We start from the raw sequence: 20661 nt of genomic DNA, 5'->3' as shown, positions 1-20661 counted from the left end.
ACGGAATCAATGGTTGATTTTATAATCATTACTAATTACCGACAGACATCCTCAATTATCGTTTTACATGTACGCGTACGCTGTTAGGTACGAATTTACCAAACTAAGGGGACCTACTTGTTCCGATTAAAACAATTTCACGATCACAAAATACAGCAGTTTTTATTATTCTGTGGTGTGGAAATAATCATAGAAACATAAAATGTAGTCTTAATTAATATTTTTGCATAGATTGGATTACTTAAAACCAAGTATTCACAAAGGGGCTGTGGAAATCGGCCAGTATCTTCGACCGTGTTGGGTTCCGCTTTTTGGTAGATGAAAACTGGTTTGATACTTCTGTAGAAGAATTCTCAGAAAAAGTTTATACTTTTTATATACCTAGGTTACAAACAGTAACCTCTGGGAATTTTGTGTTATTACATGCAGCATTAAGAGAGAAATCTCGAAAAAATCGCTATCCGGGACTTTCGACTTTCGGCCGTACTACATTTACCGCTTACAGTCTTTCGGCTTTCGGCCGTACTATATTTACCGCTTGCCAAAATTGGTAACGCGCCATCAAAATGGAGAGTCGGAGACTTTGCTGTTGTCGGCAACAGAGAGGTTTCTTCATATATTCTCCTTAACAGCGAGCTTAACAGTGAGTCAGTGTGTTTTGAATCACAGGAGTCGATTATATGTATTTTGCACAACGTTTTTACAGAAATTAAGGTGCTTAAATATGTATTTTAAAGCAGCTAAATAATGTCTTCTGCGTATGCACTGGACTTAAATAGACAGAATTTTTATTCTGTCTTTGATGTTCAAGGTGATAAACCCATTTCATTAATGATCTCATCTGTTTTGAAGCTTCAATGCATTGTTATACTTTGACTTGAAACTTAATATTGCATTGAAAGATGAATTCAGCAGTCGCAGCGCGATTCGAGAATCGAATGACGTGTCGACATCGTATTTACCACTATTGGCATTGATTACCATTGCACGAGATGTATATCGGCGTGCAATGGGCTTATTCTGTGAGACAAGCTACTAAAATCTACAGTTATACCGAAACAGAGAAATTGTTAGATGATCTTAAAATTTTGCTAACACTCGAGTGTCTTTTCTCAAATCTCGGCGAGATTCGTCGAGGCTGGATATTTGGAGTGACGCCTCTTCCGAAACTCAGACCAGTGTCACACATAGTGATTTGGGTAATCTTGCATGAACTTCGGCCGCTTGTTGCGATTAAAATGGGTTAAACTGAATTTCTTGCCCGCTTCAACTTTTTACCGTAGACATCCAATTAAATCCCTATCACAGTAAAACATGCATTTGTTACCTTTACATGGTGTAAATCCCACAGTAAAAAAGTTGGCTATTTTCGAAGTTGTTGCAGACAGTCACCATTTCATATTTACCTTCTCAACACTGGAGAGTTCCGATGTGCTATTTCATGACAGTTTGTACTTCGGTTGTAAATACAGAACTTACTGATAGACAATTACTTTGTACAAAGCATTAAAGCATAAAAATGAAAAGCAATAAAAAGAAAACTGTGTAATATCTAATCTATTTGAAGGCATCCTAATCTAAAGTTAGAGCTGATATTGCTTTAACATCAGGCCAACGACAATAATTGTTGAGTTTCCGCTAACGTTCCAAAAAAAAAATAGGGTAGGTAGGAAATAAATTTTAGTTTTTTTTTTAAATTTTAGTTTTTCAAAGTATGCAAAAACATTGTAAACTCTAACAAGTTAAATGTTCTATTAAAAAAAATTTTGCTTAAATTGCATTGCAAGTAAACTTTCAATCATAACATTTCACCTGTTATTGGCTGAGGATAATTTCTAGATGTTTTATAAGAAATATTTTTCAATAAAACATATCTAACATAAAACACAAGTTAACTTCTTTACGCCACTATGCTATACAAGTACCAGCTATATTGTTTCTACATTTAGATTGGTTGTAATGGGAATACTACTATTGGATATGTTTGACAGGAAAATAATGTGATGGTTTTGAAAAAAATATTAAATCATCACCAAAATATCAACATCATTAACATATTTTAAGTTTATTAATACATTTCTGAATGTACTTTCATGATCTAAATGGAACAAGGGTAGGAAGACAGTCTGGCGAATCCCACTTATCCTAGTGGGATCCAACTCTCTTCCAGCTAAAACTTTTACCGGACATAAATTTTTATTAAAAAAAAAATTTGCACATCTTTTTTTCCTCTCGGCTCTCACCAGACATCAACAACTCGGATGCGTTCAATGCTTTATTTGTGGCCTTTTTCATAGTGTTTTCAGTTGGAACTGCAGCAGAAACCATGGATGTGCATACAAATTTGACAGACTGGACATTCATGTCTGTCACTCTGCATCATGACCTCCGTATAAAACTAGGGTCCCTGTGTATACACAGCAATGCCCACTGAAGTGATAGCATAAGACAGTGCATGACTATAAATAGCCACCGTCTAAAAACACCATAGGGGTTGGCAATTTTAACAAAAGAAAGTCTACTATGGAAACATGACACTTGGCAAAGTTTCTCGACTGTCTTTTAACTTCAATTGAAAAATCACCGTTGCGTGAGGCATGCATGGAGGTACTAGCCACTAGGTCAACCATCATGCCATGCTGTTAGTTACAAACATTATCAATGTTGTTGAAACGCTTGAGACAATACCATGCAATTTTGTACATCATTAAAGCGTTTGAATGACTTCATCTCAATGTCTAACTAAAAAGAAAACAAAGAACCAGGAATATATTTTTTCCGGGAAAATGACGATTTTTTTTTTAAATATCGGAAAAAAAATTGTAAGGTCTGGGCTATAATTTAGGGTCGGTCGGGTTAGCGGAAACACAACACATTTTATCAGTGGCCTCACTGTCAATTTGTTTACTCTATACTTTTATTTTAATTCCAGGTTCAAAATGACACTGGCAGTAGAAGATTGCATGTGCCCGATATGCATGTGCATATTGGTGGAGCCAGTTACTATGCCTTGCAAACACACACTCTGCTACCCATGCTTCAAGCAGAATGTTGAGGAGTCAAGTCTAGCTTGTCCGATGTGTCGAGTTCGAATATCAGTTTGGGCAAGGAGGTCTTCCAAAAATGGTACCTTGGTGAACAAAAAACTCTGGGGTCAGATTCAGCAGCTGTTCCCAGAAAAGGTTGAAAAACGACAGATGGGTTTAGATGACAGCATTGAGGATCCAGGTGAGGAAGAAAGATTTTTGTGTGGGTTAATTTCAGCCGGTTTTAACCAGTGGTTTTAACCGTCCCGGTCAATACTCCCCAAGTGGTCAATAATGGTCAATTGTGATTTAAACTGTCCATTTTCCTATTTTTGTACATTTCTTGCAGAGATAAAGATAGATTAAGTCTTTTCATTATATGGATCAATTGTTGATTAATATCTTTCATTAGATAATCAAATGTAATTTCATAAGTTTAATGTATTTGGTTTGCTGAAACTGACCGAAATATCTTCATTACCTACCAGAGAGTCACAGTTCTATAGCATAGCTTGACGACTTGAGACAGACCTCTTAGTACATGTACCTGGGCAGATTAAGAATAAAAGGTAGCTGGACATTACCTCAGCACAGGAAGCAGAGTTGACAGATGTAAATAATAAGCTTAGGCTGGGACCAGAGATGACCAGTGTGCCTGTTATTCTTATGAAAACATCATCAACCCACTCCCTCAAATGTTTATTCAACAGTTAAAATGAAGACAATCTGACTAAAGTACAGACCTATATTATTATATATAAAATAATATAGGTCTGTACTTTAGTCAGATTGAAATGAAGATTAATGAAACAATACTTTATAAGTAGTTCTTGTTAAACTAAGGAATTTGAAGAGAAACTTTTACATTATCCCCAATTCAACAGTCATTTTGTACATTATTTATTTAATGTTATGACTTATAAGTATATTATAAACTGATAGTGCATGTTATGAATTACAGTATTTACTGTAATGGTCACTTAAACATTTAAAATAAATAACATAAGACTATAATGACCAAATAATTTTCAATCGACCAGTATTAACCACTATTGACCGGTTTTAACCAGTATTGACCACTGTCCCAGTCATACTCATATTGACCACTTTTTTGCCAACCCTGGTTAATTTTGAGGGGGGGGGGGTGTTCATTATATCCTATCCAGGTGCATTTTAGGGTTAGACTTGACACTTTTCTGGTCCCCAGAAATCAAATTATGTTGTGAGATGAATGTTGTTGCTTTTGTTTAGAGGCTAATTCATGCAAATTTTGCTTGCAAAAATGTTCTTCTGAGCACTTTGTGAAGCTGAAAGCATGCATGAATCAGCTCAAGATAAGAGCATGCAGTAAAACTGTTGTCATCATGTCTGTACAATGTATCTAGATACTAAAAGAATTTCTTCAAGATTGATATACGTTTTAAGCACATTCTCTCTCTCTCTCTCTCTCTCTCTCTCTCTCTCTCTCTCTCTCTCTCTCTCTCTCTCTGATTCATGAATATTACTTCATTTCATGATTATCTCAATAATGAAAGACATTTTATATACATTATTTATTATTACAATTTATATACTAATGTTACAGTACTTTTTATATACATTATTTATTATTACAATTTATATACTAATGTTACAGTACTGTAAATCAACTTTTATTTGCATTTGATAAAATTTTGTGAGGTTCAAGAGAACCTCGCCATCATTATTGTAGATGTTTCTTGCCATGAATCACTCCTTCATTGTCTAAAGATAGTATTTGTTTAAGATTATCTCAGTTGTGAAAAGTAGTTGCTGTGAACAAGTTTATTAATATTAAATCGCTAAAGAAAAGTCATCACAAATAAGAGCTGGCTTACAGTATCTACAGTTCACTTCGTAACTGGGAGGTTGCAAGTTCGAGCCCCACTCATGCCATGGCCACGTGAAACCTAAGATGTTAAAATAGGTAGTGATTACTCCTTTGCCATACACTCAGCATTTAGCAATAAGAATCATGGGTCTTTCAGGTATGACTTTAAAAAGAGAGATGTTGTGTCAGGTGTTGGCATGGTAAAGTACCCTAACTGCTAAGGCCCTGAGCGATAAGCATAGCTCTAAATTTTTGGTACTTCACCTACAGTTGGTGACTTCTCAATACGAGTAAAAAATTCTCAATGGGATGTAAAACAAACAATCTCTCAATCAATCAACCTGTTGTATTCATTTGACACTGTCACATTTTCCTGTTTGCAGTGATTTTTTTCCTTATATAACTGGTACCGATTAACGGTACCATTCCCAATGCCAATAACCATTGATTTTTCCCAATTTTGAGACTAAAAATTCCCAATTCACTTGCCGAAAAATAGACCACTGACATTGTAATTTACTTAGTCTGAAACGTTGTTCGAGTTAACTAAAATGTTCACTTCCAAGTACAGATCACGTATTGTAGAGCTATGACAATTCTAAAACGAGCCTACGATGATTCCTTATGTCTCACAACAGCAAATATTACCGTTAAAAAGTTTGTAAAGTGATGAATACTTCTTGTTTTGTTCTTTCTTTTCTTTTGTTTTGGTTGAAATCATTTGCCGATACGTTGGTAGGAAATTCCCAATTTATTCGATTTTGACGCTATTTTTCCCAATTGAATGGGTACCTGTACCAGTACCAATGGGTAGAAAAAAATCGCTGTGTTGCTTTCATTTGATGTGGCTTTTCCTCAGCAGATGAACAGCATTGTTTTTTATTCCATAAAATGATAGTGAAATCTCTCTTTTCAACAAAGATTTTAACTGAGCAAATATAGTTCGTATATTTTGGTTTAAATTAAAAACTGAGAAAGTATTGCTTTGATTTTTTGTTGCTTACATATGAGCACATATGTATGCAGTGATTTTTTTGGGGCCAAAATGCCACCGATATTCGGCTGTTTCCCCTCACTAAAATTAGCTACATGTATTTTTTCCCAATTATATATATATGTTTTTCCCAGTTTCAAATCTAGGGAAATTAGGCCATTTAAAAAAAGGGGTTACCGTATACTGCTGACAAAGATTTTTTTTCTTCAGTTTTATTCTCCAAACCACTGCACATGCAAAAGGTTTTGTAAAGAATATGTAAAACAATAGAGGCATCCATATAAGCAGATATGCAGCGAAGTATATAGTTTCCAGATACACATTAAGCCATTGTTGACAATTTAGTTTGACTGCCATTATATGTAGGGTCAGGCTAATAACAGGAAGTGATCAACAGTATTGGGTTTTACTAAAATCCAAAAAATACAAACAGGAGAGACATTCTGGAAACTTGATTATTAATATAATATTTACAAGATTATGGGTACAAATGCTGGTGAATTAATAATTTATTATTTTGTTTATGAAATTAGACAATAAGTATTTCTTAGAAAAAGTAAATAATATCTATACAAGGTGTGACTTCCAATACATATTTAATGTTAAATAATGATTTATTTTATGATTTTAAATCAGATCTGAAATAAAACTCAAACAAAAAAATTGTTATTTGATTATTTTACGCATCTTTACCATTTTAATTTACTACGGAATGATTTTTCCCAATTTGAGGGGGGAAAAAAAAAAAAATCACTGGTATAGGTACAGGTGGTTAAGTGTTGTTCCATTCTGAATAATGTTTTGAGAAGGACCAAATTCTGTACTATGTATATATTTTCAGTTTTTAGTCATAAAATTTACATTTACTGTCACTGAAATGTCTTCTAAACTCTATGCAATTTCCACATGATAATGCTTGTACATGTACCTTAAGTTTGAAATTGGACTGTTAATATTGCTTTACCACAAACTGGTCAATTAAAAGATAATATGTATCATGTGTTTGGCAAATGTATCTCGTGATCACCATTTTAACCTTGTATATTTCTCATCTTTTGCCCATTTTATGTGTAATATATTGGACAAGTTTAACAATAATTTGGAAAACAGCTTGATTATATTAGCAAAATTGATTCATGTACTTTTTAAAAGGTCAATTCACTGTACAAATTACTAAAGTTTTTGAATTTTAAAAAAATATTTTGCAGTGTTCCAGCCAATGATAAGTATTGCTGAACCAGGGGAGATCCGCAAAGAATATGAAGAGCAGATGAAAAGGGTTTGCTTACTTTTTTTTTAGATTCAGTCAGAAAATTGACGTATTTAATAAGCTTACCACAAGAGTAGATATCTTTTTTAGCTCACCTGAGCCGAAAACTCGAGTGAGCTTTTCTGATAAAAAAAATTTCCATTGTTGGAGGTGTCGTCGTAAACTTTTCACATTTTCATCTTCTCCAGAACTGCAAGGCTAATTTCAATCAAACTTGGAACAAATTATCCTTGGGTGAAGTGGATGCAAGTTTGTTCAAATGAGGCAACGTTCTTCTCCAATAGAGATACATGTACATAATAGGGAAATAGTGAAAATACACTGGCAAAATTTAAAGAACCAGTCGGCCAATTTCAAACTTAGTATAAATCATCATAGAATGAAGGGGGTCCAAGTTTGTTCAAATGAAGGGTCATGTCCCCTTCAAAAGGGAAATAATCGCAAAAATAGGGTGGGATAATTTAAAAATGGCCCCGGGAGGTAGAATGAGGCCACAATAGAGAATCAAAGTTTTATATTCGAATAAATAGAAAAAAATCTATAGGAATCTTATTTTCAAGAACCACTAGGCCAGAAAAGTTCAGATTTACATGGCAGCTTCCTGACATAGTGCAAATTTAAGTTTGTTGTATAAACAAATCATGATCCCTGGCAGTAGGGTGGGGCCACAATAGGGGATCAAAGTTTTATATGAGAATATATAGGGAAAATCTTTAAAACTCTTCTTCTCAAGAACCACTGGGCCAGAAAAAAGATCAGATTTACATGGCAGCTTCCTGACATAGTGCAGATTCAAGTTTGTTAAAGTTATGGACTTCGGGGGTAGGGTGGGGCCACAAGAGGGAGTCAATGCTTTACATGCGATTATATAGGAAATATCTTTAAATATGGGCCAAAGTGACTCAGGTGAGCGATATGGCCCCATGGGCCTCATTATTTTTAAGCTTGTCTGAGCCCTAAATAAAAGCTTTTCTGAGAAAGATTTGATGTATTTGTTCAACTGAATCATTTATTTTATTTTATTTTTGTTAATGAAAACAAGTGTGTTCAGTGATTTTTTAAGGCCCATTTTGGGTCCGAATTTCGGCCCTTTCCCCTCCTAATAATTGTCAATTTTTTTCTCAAGTTAGCTTGCATTTTTCCCAATAATAAAATTATGAAAGAAAAATGTATTTGAAAAATATAAACATTTGGTGTTAATTATATACATACCACTTAACAAAGAGTTATGGAAATTATGATTTGGATCTAAAATATTTGAAAATTTTAAAAGGTTAAAGAAAATTAGATGTGCAAAATAAAGATAATATAATGTTTGATATGATTTTAAAGCTTATTTACGATAAAATTGATTTTTCCCAATACGCAAGATCGCGACTACTTTTTCTGTCTTGGTTTTAAATTTTACTTTCCCCTTTTAAAGTCTCGCGAGACCCAGAGTTTGCGAGAATTTGGGCATGTTGGTAAATAATACCAGTTCTGCAACTTTTGTCGTGATCGATTCGCCCGATTTTAACAATGGTGTACTGTCATTGCATTGCAGTAGACTTTAGTTAATGATTCAAGAAAGAAACATAATACGCAGAAATATCCACAACTGATAGATTTTAATGGAAATGTGGTGGATTTTTTCCCACTGCTGTCAGCCAGGAAATTCCCAAAGCTGAGAAGAGCTTGCGTCAAAATATATAGCTTCGCGAGCTAAATTCAGAAGTTCATTTTTCCTGTATCCAGACGCTTTTACACACCTTTCATCTAAAAATGCTTTTTGGAATTTAATTGTGGAAAGTACGTGGAGGTTAAATCGTCTTCCGATGCCATGTTTTGAATAAACAAAAAATGTCCAAGATCGACACCCTTTTCCGGACTTCTTTACAAGAGAGTTCCGCTAACTCGATATTTACGATCTTGCGTATTTGACTGAATTGTCGACAATTTTTCCCAATTTGAAAGTCACAGGACCCTTGTAAAAAATGTAGAAAAATCACTGGTGTTAAATTTATAATATGATGAAAGTTGCATCAATTGTTTCAAAGAACATGGCTTCAAAACTTTGAAAGTTATAAAAATTCTTTGATATTCCTGCATTAAAGTAACATGCTTTATCAACATCCTTGTAATCTGTGTTGCTGGACAGACTTCTGAACACAAATGCAATGGAATGACCGATAACAGAAAAATATGCCCAATTTTTTTAGTTGACGTGTGGAGCAAGACTACTCCTTGCTCTCATGTTCATGAATGCAGGTTTCATGCCTTTCACACACATTCATAGGTTGCTTACAATTCAAGTTTAAGAAACATACCAGGGTTCTCATTAAAAGCTAGCAAGCAACAATTTCTCACTGAAACAGATTGTACCTACGAGACCAACAATTTCTCACTTGTTGCAATGTGAAACAGATGTCATGATTAGAGGGATATATTTGTGTTGAATACAATAACTGAAAACACAACATGCCGTGGACATTATTTACGGTTGTGCTTTTTCTTTTGCTTGCAATCCTGATCCTGCTTGTAATGTGTTTCTAAAACGGGATTAGGGATCACCCCCCCCCCCCCCCCCTCCTGCCCCAGCGGTTGCACCATAAACATATTATTTCTTTTAAAAAGTCCATTGGGATTAAATGTTTTTGGACCTGAGTTGCCGCTATCTCCAAACTGATACACTACAGTATGGAGGATATGAAAACAGTGGTAGTATAGGGAGGGTAATATTCCAACAGATATTTATTTGTTGAATGGCTACAGGTCAAATATCCTGCACTATTGAACTGGTCTTGGTTATGGACTTCGTGGATGATACTGCAAAAACCGAGACCCTGTGTCACAGTAGGTGTGGCACGATAAAGATCCCTCCAAGCTCAAAGGCCATAAGCGCCAAGCATAGGCCTAAATTTTGCAGCCCTTCACAGTCAATTGTGACATCTCCATATGAGTGAAAAAATTCTCGAGGGAAATTAAACAATATACAATCAAATTATTTGAATCTGATTGAACTTGAGTCAATTGGTGTATGCTTATTTTTGTTTTTTAATCTGAATCTGATTGAACTTGAGTCATGGTAAGCCCCTAGGGGTGTGTATTGCTCAAGATTTTCCGATACGATACAATATTTTCTGATGCGATATCCGATATATTGGATATACAATGTAGTTAAGCATTTTCTGAAGTAAAATATCAAAATTTAAAAAAAAATGAAGTGGTTTTTAATATCTTTTATTTCATAACAAAACAAACAATGACAATTAAAGTCTGAGGAAACTCCAATGTCACAATGTAAAAGCAGGGATTAAAGTCTGAGAAATCTCCGATGTGTCACAATGTTAAAGCGGGTATTGAAGTCTGAGGAATCTCTGATGTGTCACAATGTTAAAGCGGGTATTATAGTCTGAGGAATCTCTGATGTCACAATGTAAAAGCGAGGATTAAAGTCTGAGGAATCACAGATGTCACAATGTAAAAGCGGGTATTAAAGTCTGAGGAATCACTGATGTCACAATGTAAAAGCGGGTATTAAAGTCTGAGGAATCGTGTTCCTGTTAGAAGCCATTTTTAAATTATGAACTTCGATCCCGACTATTAAAACGGCTATTTTTAAACCCGACATTGTATCGTATCGTCGAAACACCGTATCGTATATCGCTGGACAGGCGTATACCGGTACATTTCGATATATCGATATATTGATTCACCCATAGTGGGCTTAGTTTTGTTTTGTAATGTGAATCTGAATCTGCAGTAATTCACACTTTACATGGTGATTGCACTCACATTGAATGATGTTTGATCTCCAGTCCAGACAACTTAAATCTAATTATTTTTGGAAATGTAAATAATTTTGCTAGTCTGAAAGAAAACCAGATGAATTTGCTTTGAATGTTGTAACTATTTATGTTTTCAGCTGGAGGCGCAGAGAGAGGAAGAGAGGAGGAAGGAACAAGAGGCAAGTGAGGCCCTGATCAGAAAGCTGGAGGAGGAGGAGAACAGGCGTAAACAGTTGGAAGTCAGGGACCGGGAACTAGCTCAGGAGATCAGTCAAGAGGTCAACCAGGTGAGGACACTTTTGGGAGAATTTCAAAAGTGAAAATTATTATCATTATAACTAGACTGGTACTGGTTTAGATGAATCTAGACCGATAACCAGGTTAGGCAATATTTTTGGAGAATTTTAAAATAAGGTAAAATTTAGTGAGTAATAAAGTCGTAGTTGGTTGTATGTTTGTTTTACATGGCATCGAAAAAAAATTCTCTTATATTGAGACGTCACCAGTTGTCTGTGAAGTACCACAAATTTAGACCAATGCTTAGCGATGATGACCATAGCAGTGAGGGTTTTTTAATGTACCAATGCCTGCTGTGACATGGGATCTCAATTTTTAAAGTCATATTCGAAAGACCCGTGATTTTCCTTTCTAAATAAGGAGCATTTGGTACCTATGTTAATGTTTAGGGTTTGACATGGCCATGGCACGAGCAGGGCTCAAACTCCTGACCTTCCAGTTACGAAGCAAACGCTTGAAGTCATGTAAGATGACTGTAGATATGTTTTACCTTTATAATGAATAGTGAATTCATAATAGTCCCTTTGTTTACTGTTGTCCATTTGATATCAGTTCAAATGCAGTAAAACACAGCTATAGCAAACCTCCAGGGCCACCCTAAAACATTTCCTTGTAACTAAACTTCATTATACAGTAAAAAAGACAGTTATAGCAAACCTCCAAGGCCAGCCAAAAACAATTCCTTATATCGTCAATCTTCATTTTACAATAAAACATGGTTATAGTGAACCTTCAGGGCCAGCAAAAAAAACCAGTTCATTATAACCAAACTTCATTTACAATAAAACACAGTTATCTTTAGGGCTAGCCAAAAACAGCTCATTATAACCAAACTGCAGTATACAATAAAACACTGTTACAGTGAACCTCAGGGGCTAGAGCCAAAAACAGTTCGTTAGAACCAAACTTTGTTATCTCAAATAAAATTTTTGTTATTTTCTTCTCAGGGGGAATAAATATCACTTCTCAATTGACATAAATTCATTGTAAGCATATTCATTATAAGCACGTTTTACTGTATTTAGAATTATATGTATTGCACTTTAAAGCTTCTTTTGATAAATGTAGATGTGAGTCAATCTTTGTGTTGAATAATTCTACATGGTATTTGGGGACCAACCCCAGAATTTCAGTCTGCTCCATATTTGTCAATCTTAATTAGGACTTGCATATCATCATGATCCTATTGTTCCATTGTAGAGTAACACTGGTGATGATTCTGTTTCCTTTGTGAGTGAAGATGGGATCCGTCGTCAGACTCGCAGTGTGTCCAGCTCTACCTCCTCCTGTAGTGCCTCTAGCAGCAGACCACCATCAACCATTAATTCCTTGTTCCAGAAAATGAGGGAAGCAGAAAAACTCCGAGCAGCAGATGAAGCTAACAGAAAAACTTTGTCACCGTATCCTTACAAATGTCACAGTCCAACAGAGAAATCATCCCAACAGCAGAAAGTGAGGGAAAGTGGTACTTCACCAGGCTCTAAGTGTAGTAGTCCAACAGAAAAGTCGGCTCAGCAGCACAAAGGGAGAGAACTTTTTTCTAGAAGTTTGTCCTCGACCGGATTGTCATCAAGAAGCTGCACAAGTACCAGTGAAATTGGAAACCTTGGGGATGATGATAATGATGAGGATCTTCCATCAAAATATGTTTCTCTTGGTATTCCTTCACTGGAGACTGCCATAGGAAATATCAGTGACCGAAGTGACGTAGAAATGTTTGACAAGGACTCTATAGAGAGGTGTCAGAGCTCTGAAAGCATGGACAGCATTAGTCAGGAGATCTCTCACTTTCGACCAATCAGAGTGTGTCCTCTCACTCCACCACGCAAGCTTCCCAGTGGAAAGGTTGTGGAGACCCCGTTAATTCGAACCACACCCAGAAACCTAAATAAAACGGAATTTGGATCTCCTGTTCGGACTCTGTCTGATTTGGATGCCTCCAGTCCTATCATGCAGAGACGATTATCTGAGTTGGAGGAAGAAAGAAAAACTAATGTTAATAAATTTTCCAAATCAACCAGTACAGAAGTGAAAGAGGACACAGAGAAATTGAAGTCGGTGACTGTGACTTGTGATGATAATTTGGCAGATAAAGGTGACTGTGAACGTTATCACAATGTGGAAAATACAGCTATAGTGATTAATTCGGATAAGGACAATCTGGACGAGGACAGAATCCTGGAAAGGAAAGGAGTTACTGAAAATCAGAAAAAGAAATCCAGTGTGGACAGACACAGACCGAAAAGACTTGTCATTCCATTGGAACCTACATTTGATGATGGTGATTTTGACATTCCACCTTTGAAGGAAAACAACCCTAAAAGTATCAATAGTGAAACGCTAATAGTCTCTACAAAACAATCACCTGTTCTGACAAAGAGCAAAAGTGAACAGAATACTAGTGTGCAAAGAAAATCAAGAAAAATTTCTGGGAAATCAAGAATGGCATTCAGTAGCCCACAAAGGACAATCACAGACTGGATTAAAAATTCAACAGGATGCAGTGGACAGAGTGCATATCAGTTGGAGGCTGGTTGTCGAGATGATGTGGATGGAGAACCAATTTATAAAATGACGCAAAGTGAAGCGGTCAGTGTTTCCCAATCTAGCAGTGCTCCAGCAAGAAAGGAAAGGAAAAAATGCAAAGTGGTCAAGACGTATCCTAAGCGTGAGCGAAAACGGTACAATCCAGACCCCATGTGGACATTTGTAAGTGAAATACACAAGGGTCAGTACATTGACATTGATGAAAGTTCTAAGGACAGCAGTGCTATCAGAGTTCTGGAGGAGGAGAACGATAAACCAATAGTGGACCAGAAATCTCGGACAAAGAAAAGAACAGCAACTTCATTTAGTGACGCTAAGCCCAATAAAAGGAGGAAAGTTACAGAAATGTGTTCTGCTAGCTCAAGGCTCAAACAGACTGCCACCAAAGCCAAGCTGAAGGCTGTACAACATTCACATGCCAAAAAGTCCATCCTCAACTTTTGTTCCGAGTCGAATTTGAAACGAGTGAAGGATGCAATAAAAAGTGACCATGAAGTAAAGGAAGAGGATGATTTTAGAGCGAGTGATATTTTTGACAGAGAAATGCAGGAAATAATGGATAGAAAACTGGCAGAAGAACTTTCCAAGCAGTTTGAAATGGAGGCGAAAACTGGTTTTCAGTTCTTCAAATTAAAGGGAACTCCAGAAGAGTACAACTTCAGGAGAAGACCAAAGATGTCTAGTTAAATTCCTCATAAAAACGGCAAATATACCTGCAAATAACATACTGTCTTCATCTATAATTTAAAATAGCAGTGCCTTAAGGAACCTTTATGCATTGGTTTCAATAAGCAGGCTGGTAAGAATTGGAAAGGGTGGCTTTTGGTAATTGCATTGAGCTCAGCTTACCTACCGTGTATCAGGTATTTTTGGCGTTCTGGAAATATTAGTTATTTTTTTGGTGGATGCAGAAAATTCATCAAAAAGAAAAGTGCCAAAATTTATATCCGTATAAATGATACACTAGTTAAATGAGAATGTGTCACAAAATGAAGCTCTAAAATTTCAAACTACATATTTGAGGAAAATCTGCTAAATATTCTTGACTCCAATTACTCGATGTATAGTACAAGGTGAATAATATATTGATGTCCGAACTTCAACATTTCATTTTTCTTTGCAATATTTCATTTTTCTCTGCAATGTCTTGAGCACTGTTCATGCTGATTGGTTTATTGATAAATTGGTTCGATTTTGATGTTTTCTAAATCAGTATAATTGAATTAATTGTATCAAGAGATTAATCAGGTTCTGTATATAAAATATTTTTGTGTGATGTACTGTGGATAAGTGGAATAGGCTAAGCTCTGGAATACTGCCATTGGTGTATATACAGTAAAACATGCTTATACGGAAACACTGGAGAAGAAAGATGTCAATTTATTATAAATATCTAGTCCATTCTTTGATCCAGTAAGTTAATGCACTACCCACCATAAATAAGTATACGCATAAGCTTTTTACACATTTTGGTATGAAATATATTCAATACAATGAAAAAGAGCTGAATTCACTGTGTATAACTTCCAATTTATAACAGTAAAATAATCAGTTAAGGGTACAATTTCAATATATCTGAAACAATTAATGAAAATTCAATATTTTTGGCATATTCTGTTAAATTGTAATATTGATTTATTTAAAGTGAAAATCAAAGGATCTTCATAAAAATACATATCAAATACACAATATGTACTAGTAATTAATTTGAAACAGTTTCTAGTTAAGGTTTGCATATCTCTTTTTAGAGAATTCAGAAAATCAATTATTTTAACCAAAAATAAGGATATAAAAAGTTAAAAGCCTAACGTCGTCTATTTATATGCAAGAGTTATGTATTGTGCATCAAAAGATCTCTATGATGTAACTCATTTTTTCATGCATGAGAAACTTATTTTGGTAAGTGTTTACTTATTTATGGTGGGAAGTGTATACAAGGAATGAATCCATTAAAGTGTGAATTCATTATAAGTGTGTCCGCTGTAACAATTTAACTGTAGTATAGATTATTGCATGCAATATCAAAAAAAAGCCATAATACGATCTATAACACTTCATGCTGGCATACTTTTCATGAAGCGCGTTAAAGTGTTCAGTCTGTGAACATGTATTTTCAAAAATAAAGGTTTTTTTTTAATTTTAGATATTTACATTCAGTTTGAATTCCTAGCCATAAAATTTAACAAGATTCCTAAGGACGTTCACAATTACAATGCATTCATAAGAAAATGGCTATCATTACACAATTTGTCAAGATATCAAAGATAAGAATATTGAAACTTCAAAGATGAGAGAAGAATATTGAAAGATGATATTGGGAGTGTTTATGGCAAAGGAAACTGTTGAAACTTATGGAGAAGGCTTCATAAGTAGCCTCTCGAATGTACAGTAAATCCAAAGATTGTCGGAAAGATCTAGAATTGTATATTTTTGTATTATAAGCAGATATTATACTTATATTTCTGGCTATTTTGTAAAAGTGGTTATTTACGTGTGGGGGAAATTTACACTAATTACGCAATCATATAACAAGCCGGTAAATTTCCCCCACGTTTAATGTTGGATGTGGAAAAATGCGTACTTAACACCCAGTGTAAATGACCACTTTTACAGTAATTAAAAGGGCATAAAACAGTATATGTTATGATATGAATGTTTAATCAATTCAAACTGATGTTATTATTGTTATAATTTTTTTTACTAAGAATCAATTGTGTATTTCAACAACTGAAATAATGTTATGCAACTTTGATAAGTTTGCGTTTTATTTTGTAAATACCTGTACATGAACAAAAAATCCCAATTGTGAAAATACTAAGCAAAATTGTATTACATGTACTGCTTCTCTGAGCAACAAGATTGCATTAAGTTGTGTACATTTGTTTTTAACATACATTGGACAGTTACATTGTAACAGGCGTATAATGTTATATATGTATTGTTTTGTCTGAGAACGTGTTATTAAAATGCTATGAAATGTGTGTTCCAGTTGTAAATGACAGTATTTTCAAAAGTGTGTCCCATTGACTCTTGTTGTTGTGTACAATTTTGTGCATGACTTCTGTAATCAGTAGCAATTAAGAATTATTGTAGAATTGCTCATTTTCCAGAGAGTTACTGCTGAACTTTTGTCAAATTCTTTGAGTGTTCCAATTTTTATTTTCCATGGGAAAGAAAGATAACTCTTGCTTCCTTTCCCTCCAATGTTTCTTGGTTCACACGAGTCTCAGACTTTTAATTGTGTGATTTTGTCTTGTATCTGATTATCTTCAGCATCTTCTCCAGAACTATTTTACCAATTTCTACTAAATGTGCCGCAACAATGCTGTATCCAAGAGTAGATGATTAAGAAATAGTCTAAATAAGGTATTCCATGTATAATGAAAGGATAACGAGCAATTTTGAACGATTTAGATCAATATAAAAGTTTATTGTTAAATAATGATGAAAGTGAAGCAGATGAAATTCACATGATTGGTAAATGATTAGAAGCTGACCTTTTTGCACTTAAGACTTTTTGGAAGATTTGTCTGCCCTTTGTAAAAATAAGAAAAATCTAATTTTCTAAAAATGTGTGTGGCCAATGATTAATTTTATTTCATATTTTCTTAAAAAGAAAGTGTATGTAACCTTCTACCAATAGATAAGTATGAAAATATAATTTGTTTTTAAAATATTGTAATAAAACATGCTTTTCCCATATACTTCAATGTTAAATTCTAGGTGAAATAAATCAAGCAGTAAACAAAATTTTGAAAATTCCTATTGTGGATTATTTTTATTTGATGAACCCTTCAAAATGATACCATGATTACAAATATTCCACCATCCATTTATGAGATATGTTCATTATACATTGAATACCTTAAGGCAAGATGTGAGAAATGTTAACCTGTGTAAGTATTTTAGAGGTGTTAAGTATAGGAGTATAAGTTGCTATAGCCATGCTTATTTTTTTAGGCTGTCAGATATGCTTATTATATTCAATTTTTACAAAGTTCTGTTATATTTATTTCGCCCCTAAGGCTTCAGAAATGTAGAAGATCAAGCTAAATGAAATAAATAAAATAAAAAAAATGACATGTAGGGGACTACAATTTGTTGAAACAAGTAAACAGACATCCTCATATAGTTATGGTTCACAGCGTCTTTTAGAACTAGATAAATTAACCTATGAAAGATTGGTATAATTGAAATATGATCAATTTCAAAATGTTATTTTACTTTTAGCCAGTAAAAAAAAAAAAAAGACTAGTTTTTATGCTATACAGAAAGAAGATCTTCATATTGTGTATGGCTTGTCTATCTGTAGTTACACTTATGTCAGCTCAAGGTCAAATTATAAAAATTGTCGGGACTCTTGAATCAATGTAAATGAAGGTCATCATTTTATTAGGTCACTGTCCAGCTGTGCTTCCCGATGTAGAATTTGATCCTGGTCACTTTGATGGGCAGTTTGCACAGATAAATCCTCTTTTCTCTGTAACATTTCTGTGACATTTGTTGAACTCCTTCATTTCAACCATGTGATAATCCTTTCTTGTATTTATTATTGAGCATGTTTCAACAGTGAGTACCTTTATGAAGAAGAACATCTCACAAGCAATTAATCCATGCTAGGTCCAGCTGTAGGTATTTCCTGTATGTGTGTAGTCGGCACTCAGATCTACAAACAACTTATAAAGCCATTCCTGTGTTCTTGTTACTGAGATGTAGACTGATTTATACTGTTGATTTGTACATGCATTGTACAGATGTATTGTTACGCGTTTAAATTGTTGCCATATTTTGTAATGATGAATAAAATGATGCTTAAACAATTGTTGTCCGATTCTTTTACTTTGGGAAGGTTTTGTCTCATTATTGTAGTAGCAGCTGGACGCTGATATATGCAATGTGTGAAAGGTGAAGATAACGAACAGTTATCAATCTCATAATTCCTATAAACAATACAAAATAGAGAGGTGGGATCAGGTGCTTAGAAGTAAGCATGACCAGTCACACCCACCGTGAGCCCTATATCTTGATCAGGTAAATTGAGTTGCCCTTAATCGAAATCAGTGTGCCACGGACGGCGAATAATCAGCAAGTCGAACAGCATTTGACTCAATGATAGGTTGTATTGGCAAACTAAATTGTTATAACGACCATAGAATTTGCGAAATGCTGACTTTAAAGGAGACTGTTGAAACTCCTGCACCATCAACTTGTTTGTCAGTAGCCTGCCTCGATTTCAAAACTGATCATATGAAGAACACCAGCTCTTGCGTATCGAATCAGTTGAGAGTTATAAACACCATATGCAGCATCTTCGCTAGCCAAGGATGACGATACACCGTGTATCGTCATCCTTGGCTAGCGAAGATGCATATGCAGGTGACAATGGAATATTGCTACATAAATATGTGAAGTTGATGATGGAGAAGCTGAAATCATCCTGCTTATCATGATAAAGCTGAGTTGTGGGTTTGCCGTCAATATCTATTTCCACTAAAATATCTAAGTATGAAGCAGAAGTGGACGACTGTGTGGTGTCTTATTTCGAGTTTACGGGGATATAACGAATCGACATATGAATGAAAATTATTGTTAAATGTTAATAGATAAAACGTCGATATATCTAAATGTTGCATTGAAGACCAAAGCAAGATATGTTGTTTTTTTAAATGAAAACTAAAGTTATGTTTATATAAGTATTTAGTAAAATGAATACAATTTACCCTATAGTATTTAATTTATTCCCATGATTTCGCAATGATTCAACACGGTGAGGGTACATATACATGTATACATACATACACACACACACACACATATATATATATATAGGGAGGGGTAATATAAACAGAAAATTTTCAAGTCCTATATATGATTTAAGGGATTTTATAGTTTTACTCATTACAACCAAACTAAGCCATAAAATATGCATCAACCCATTCATCCATATTTGTATTGAGTGCCTGTAAGGGAAACTTCACTATCAAGTCCAAAACTTCTGGAATCACTTTATTTCTTGAGAATTACTTCAGAATTCGAAATTCAAATAGTTTGGAAGTCTTAAATTATGGAGACAGACATATGTCATACAAACTCCATTTTTGATTAAATACCTTTTCTAGCTCACATGTGGAGAAGGATCAATCGATCTTTTCTGATAGAATTTGTGTTTCCTGTCCGTAACCTTTCAGACTGGACTAATTTCGACCAAACTTGGTACAATATACAGTGTATACTTAGGAAAAGAGGGTTCTTGCACCCTTCCAAGGACGGACAAAAAATTGGGTGGGGTGTAACTATGAAAAAAAAATGGCATTGAAGGGAAAAGCTAAAATTCACCCATTTGACTTTTGATATTTACTAAGAAATTTTGTAATAGGTTGACATGGCGAGTTACCGCATACTGCTGTTTTATTAAAGCGAAAATAGATTTACTCAACAGGTACAGTGTATATCCGTAAATATATTAATAGTAAGAATTTTCATTGCCTTAAATATTTTGTAAGGATTTTAAATGCCTTGAATATATTAATAGTAGGGATTTTCATCGCCATATTGGGACACGAAAAGTAGAGGTGAGATAAATCTTCCTTACTTTAATGATTTTCACGTATGATTTTATATATTTATAATTTATTTGTGATTCATTTTAGTTTTAATTCCTTATTCATCCATAATCTACATTGTTGTTGAGATGAGAGGTTGATAAAAAACACTGCTCTGAAAATTAGTTACAGAATGGACCACATTCCCCGTGTATCAGAAGTCCTGTACGTGGGTCTGTGTCGTGACGTGGGGACACCGACAGAAGTGACTGTCAGAAGGGACGCACGGGACATGGAGGAAATGATGGAGAAACCTGTACAGATATATATAGGAGAGAGATCGATGCTAAGTGGTAGTTGTAGAGAAGG

General features: G+C 34.7%; 1 protein-coding gene across 1 annotated transcript; it reads left to right on the top strand.

Moving 5' to 3' along the window:
* The first annotated feature begins 529 nt into the window (after positions 1-529).
* Positions 530-18570, top strand: LOC125658963 (E3 ubiquitin-protein ligase RNF168-like). Its single transcript, XM_048890435.2, has 5 exons — positions 530-643; positions 2933-3228; positions 7078-7148; positions 11044-11193; positions 12404-18570. Exons 2-5 carry the CDS (start codon positions 2940-2942, stop codon positions 14435-14437), a joined length of 2544 nt encoding a protein of 847 aa, XP_048746392.2. The 5' UTR covers positions 530-643; positions 2933-2939; the 3' UTR covers positions 14438-18570.
* Positions 18571-20661: the final 2091 nt, after the last annotated feature.

Source organism: Ostrea edulis, chromosome 9, assembly GCF_947568905.1.
Source record: "Ostrea edulis chromosome 9, xbOstEdul1.1, whole genome shotgun sequence".
Lineage (NCBI taxonomy): Eukaryota > Metazoa > Mollusca > Bivalvia > Ostreida > Ostreidae > Ostrea > Ostrea edulis.
Note: the sequence above shows the minus strand (reverse complement) of the source record. Positions and strands in the feature narration are given on the sequence as shown.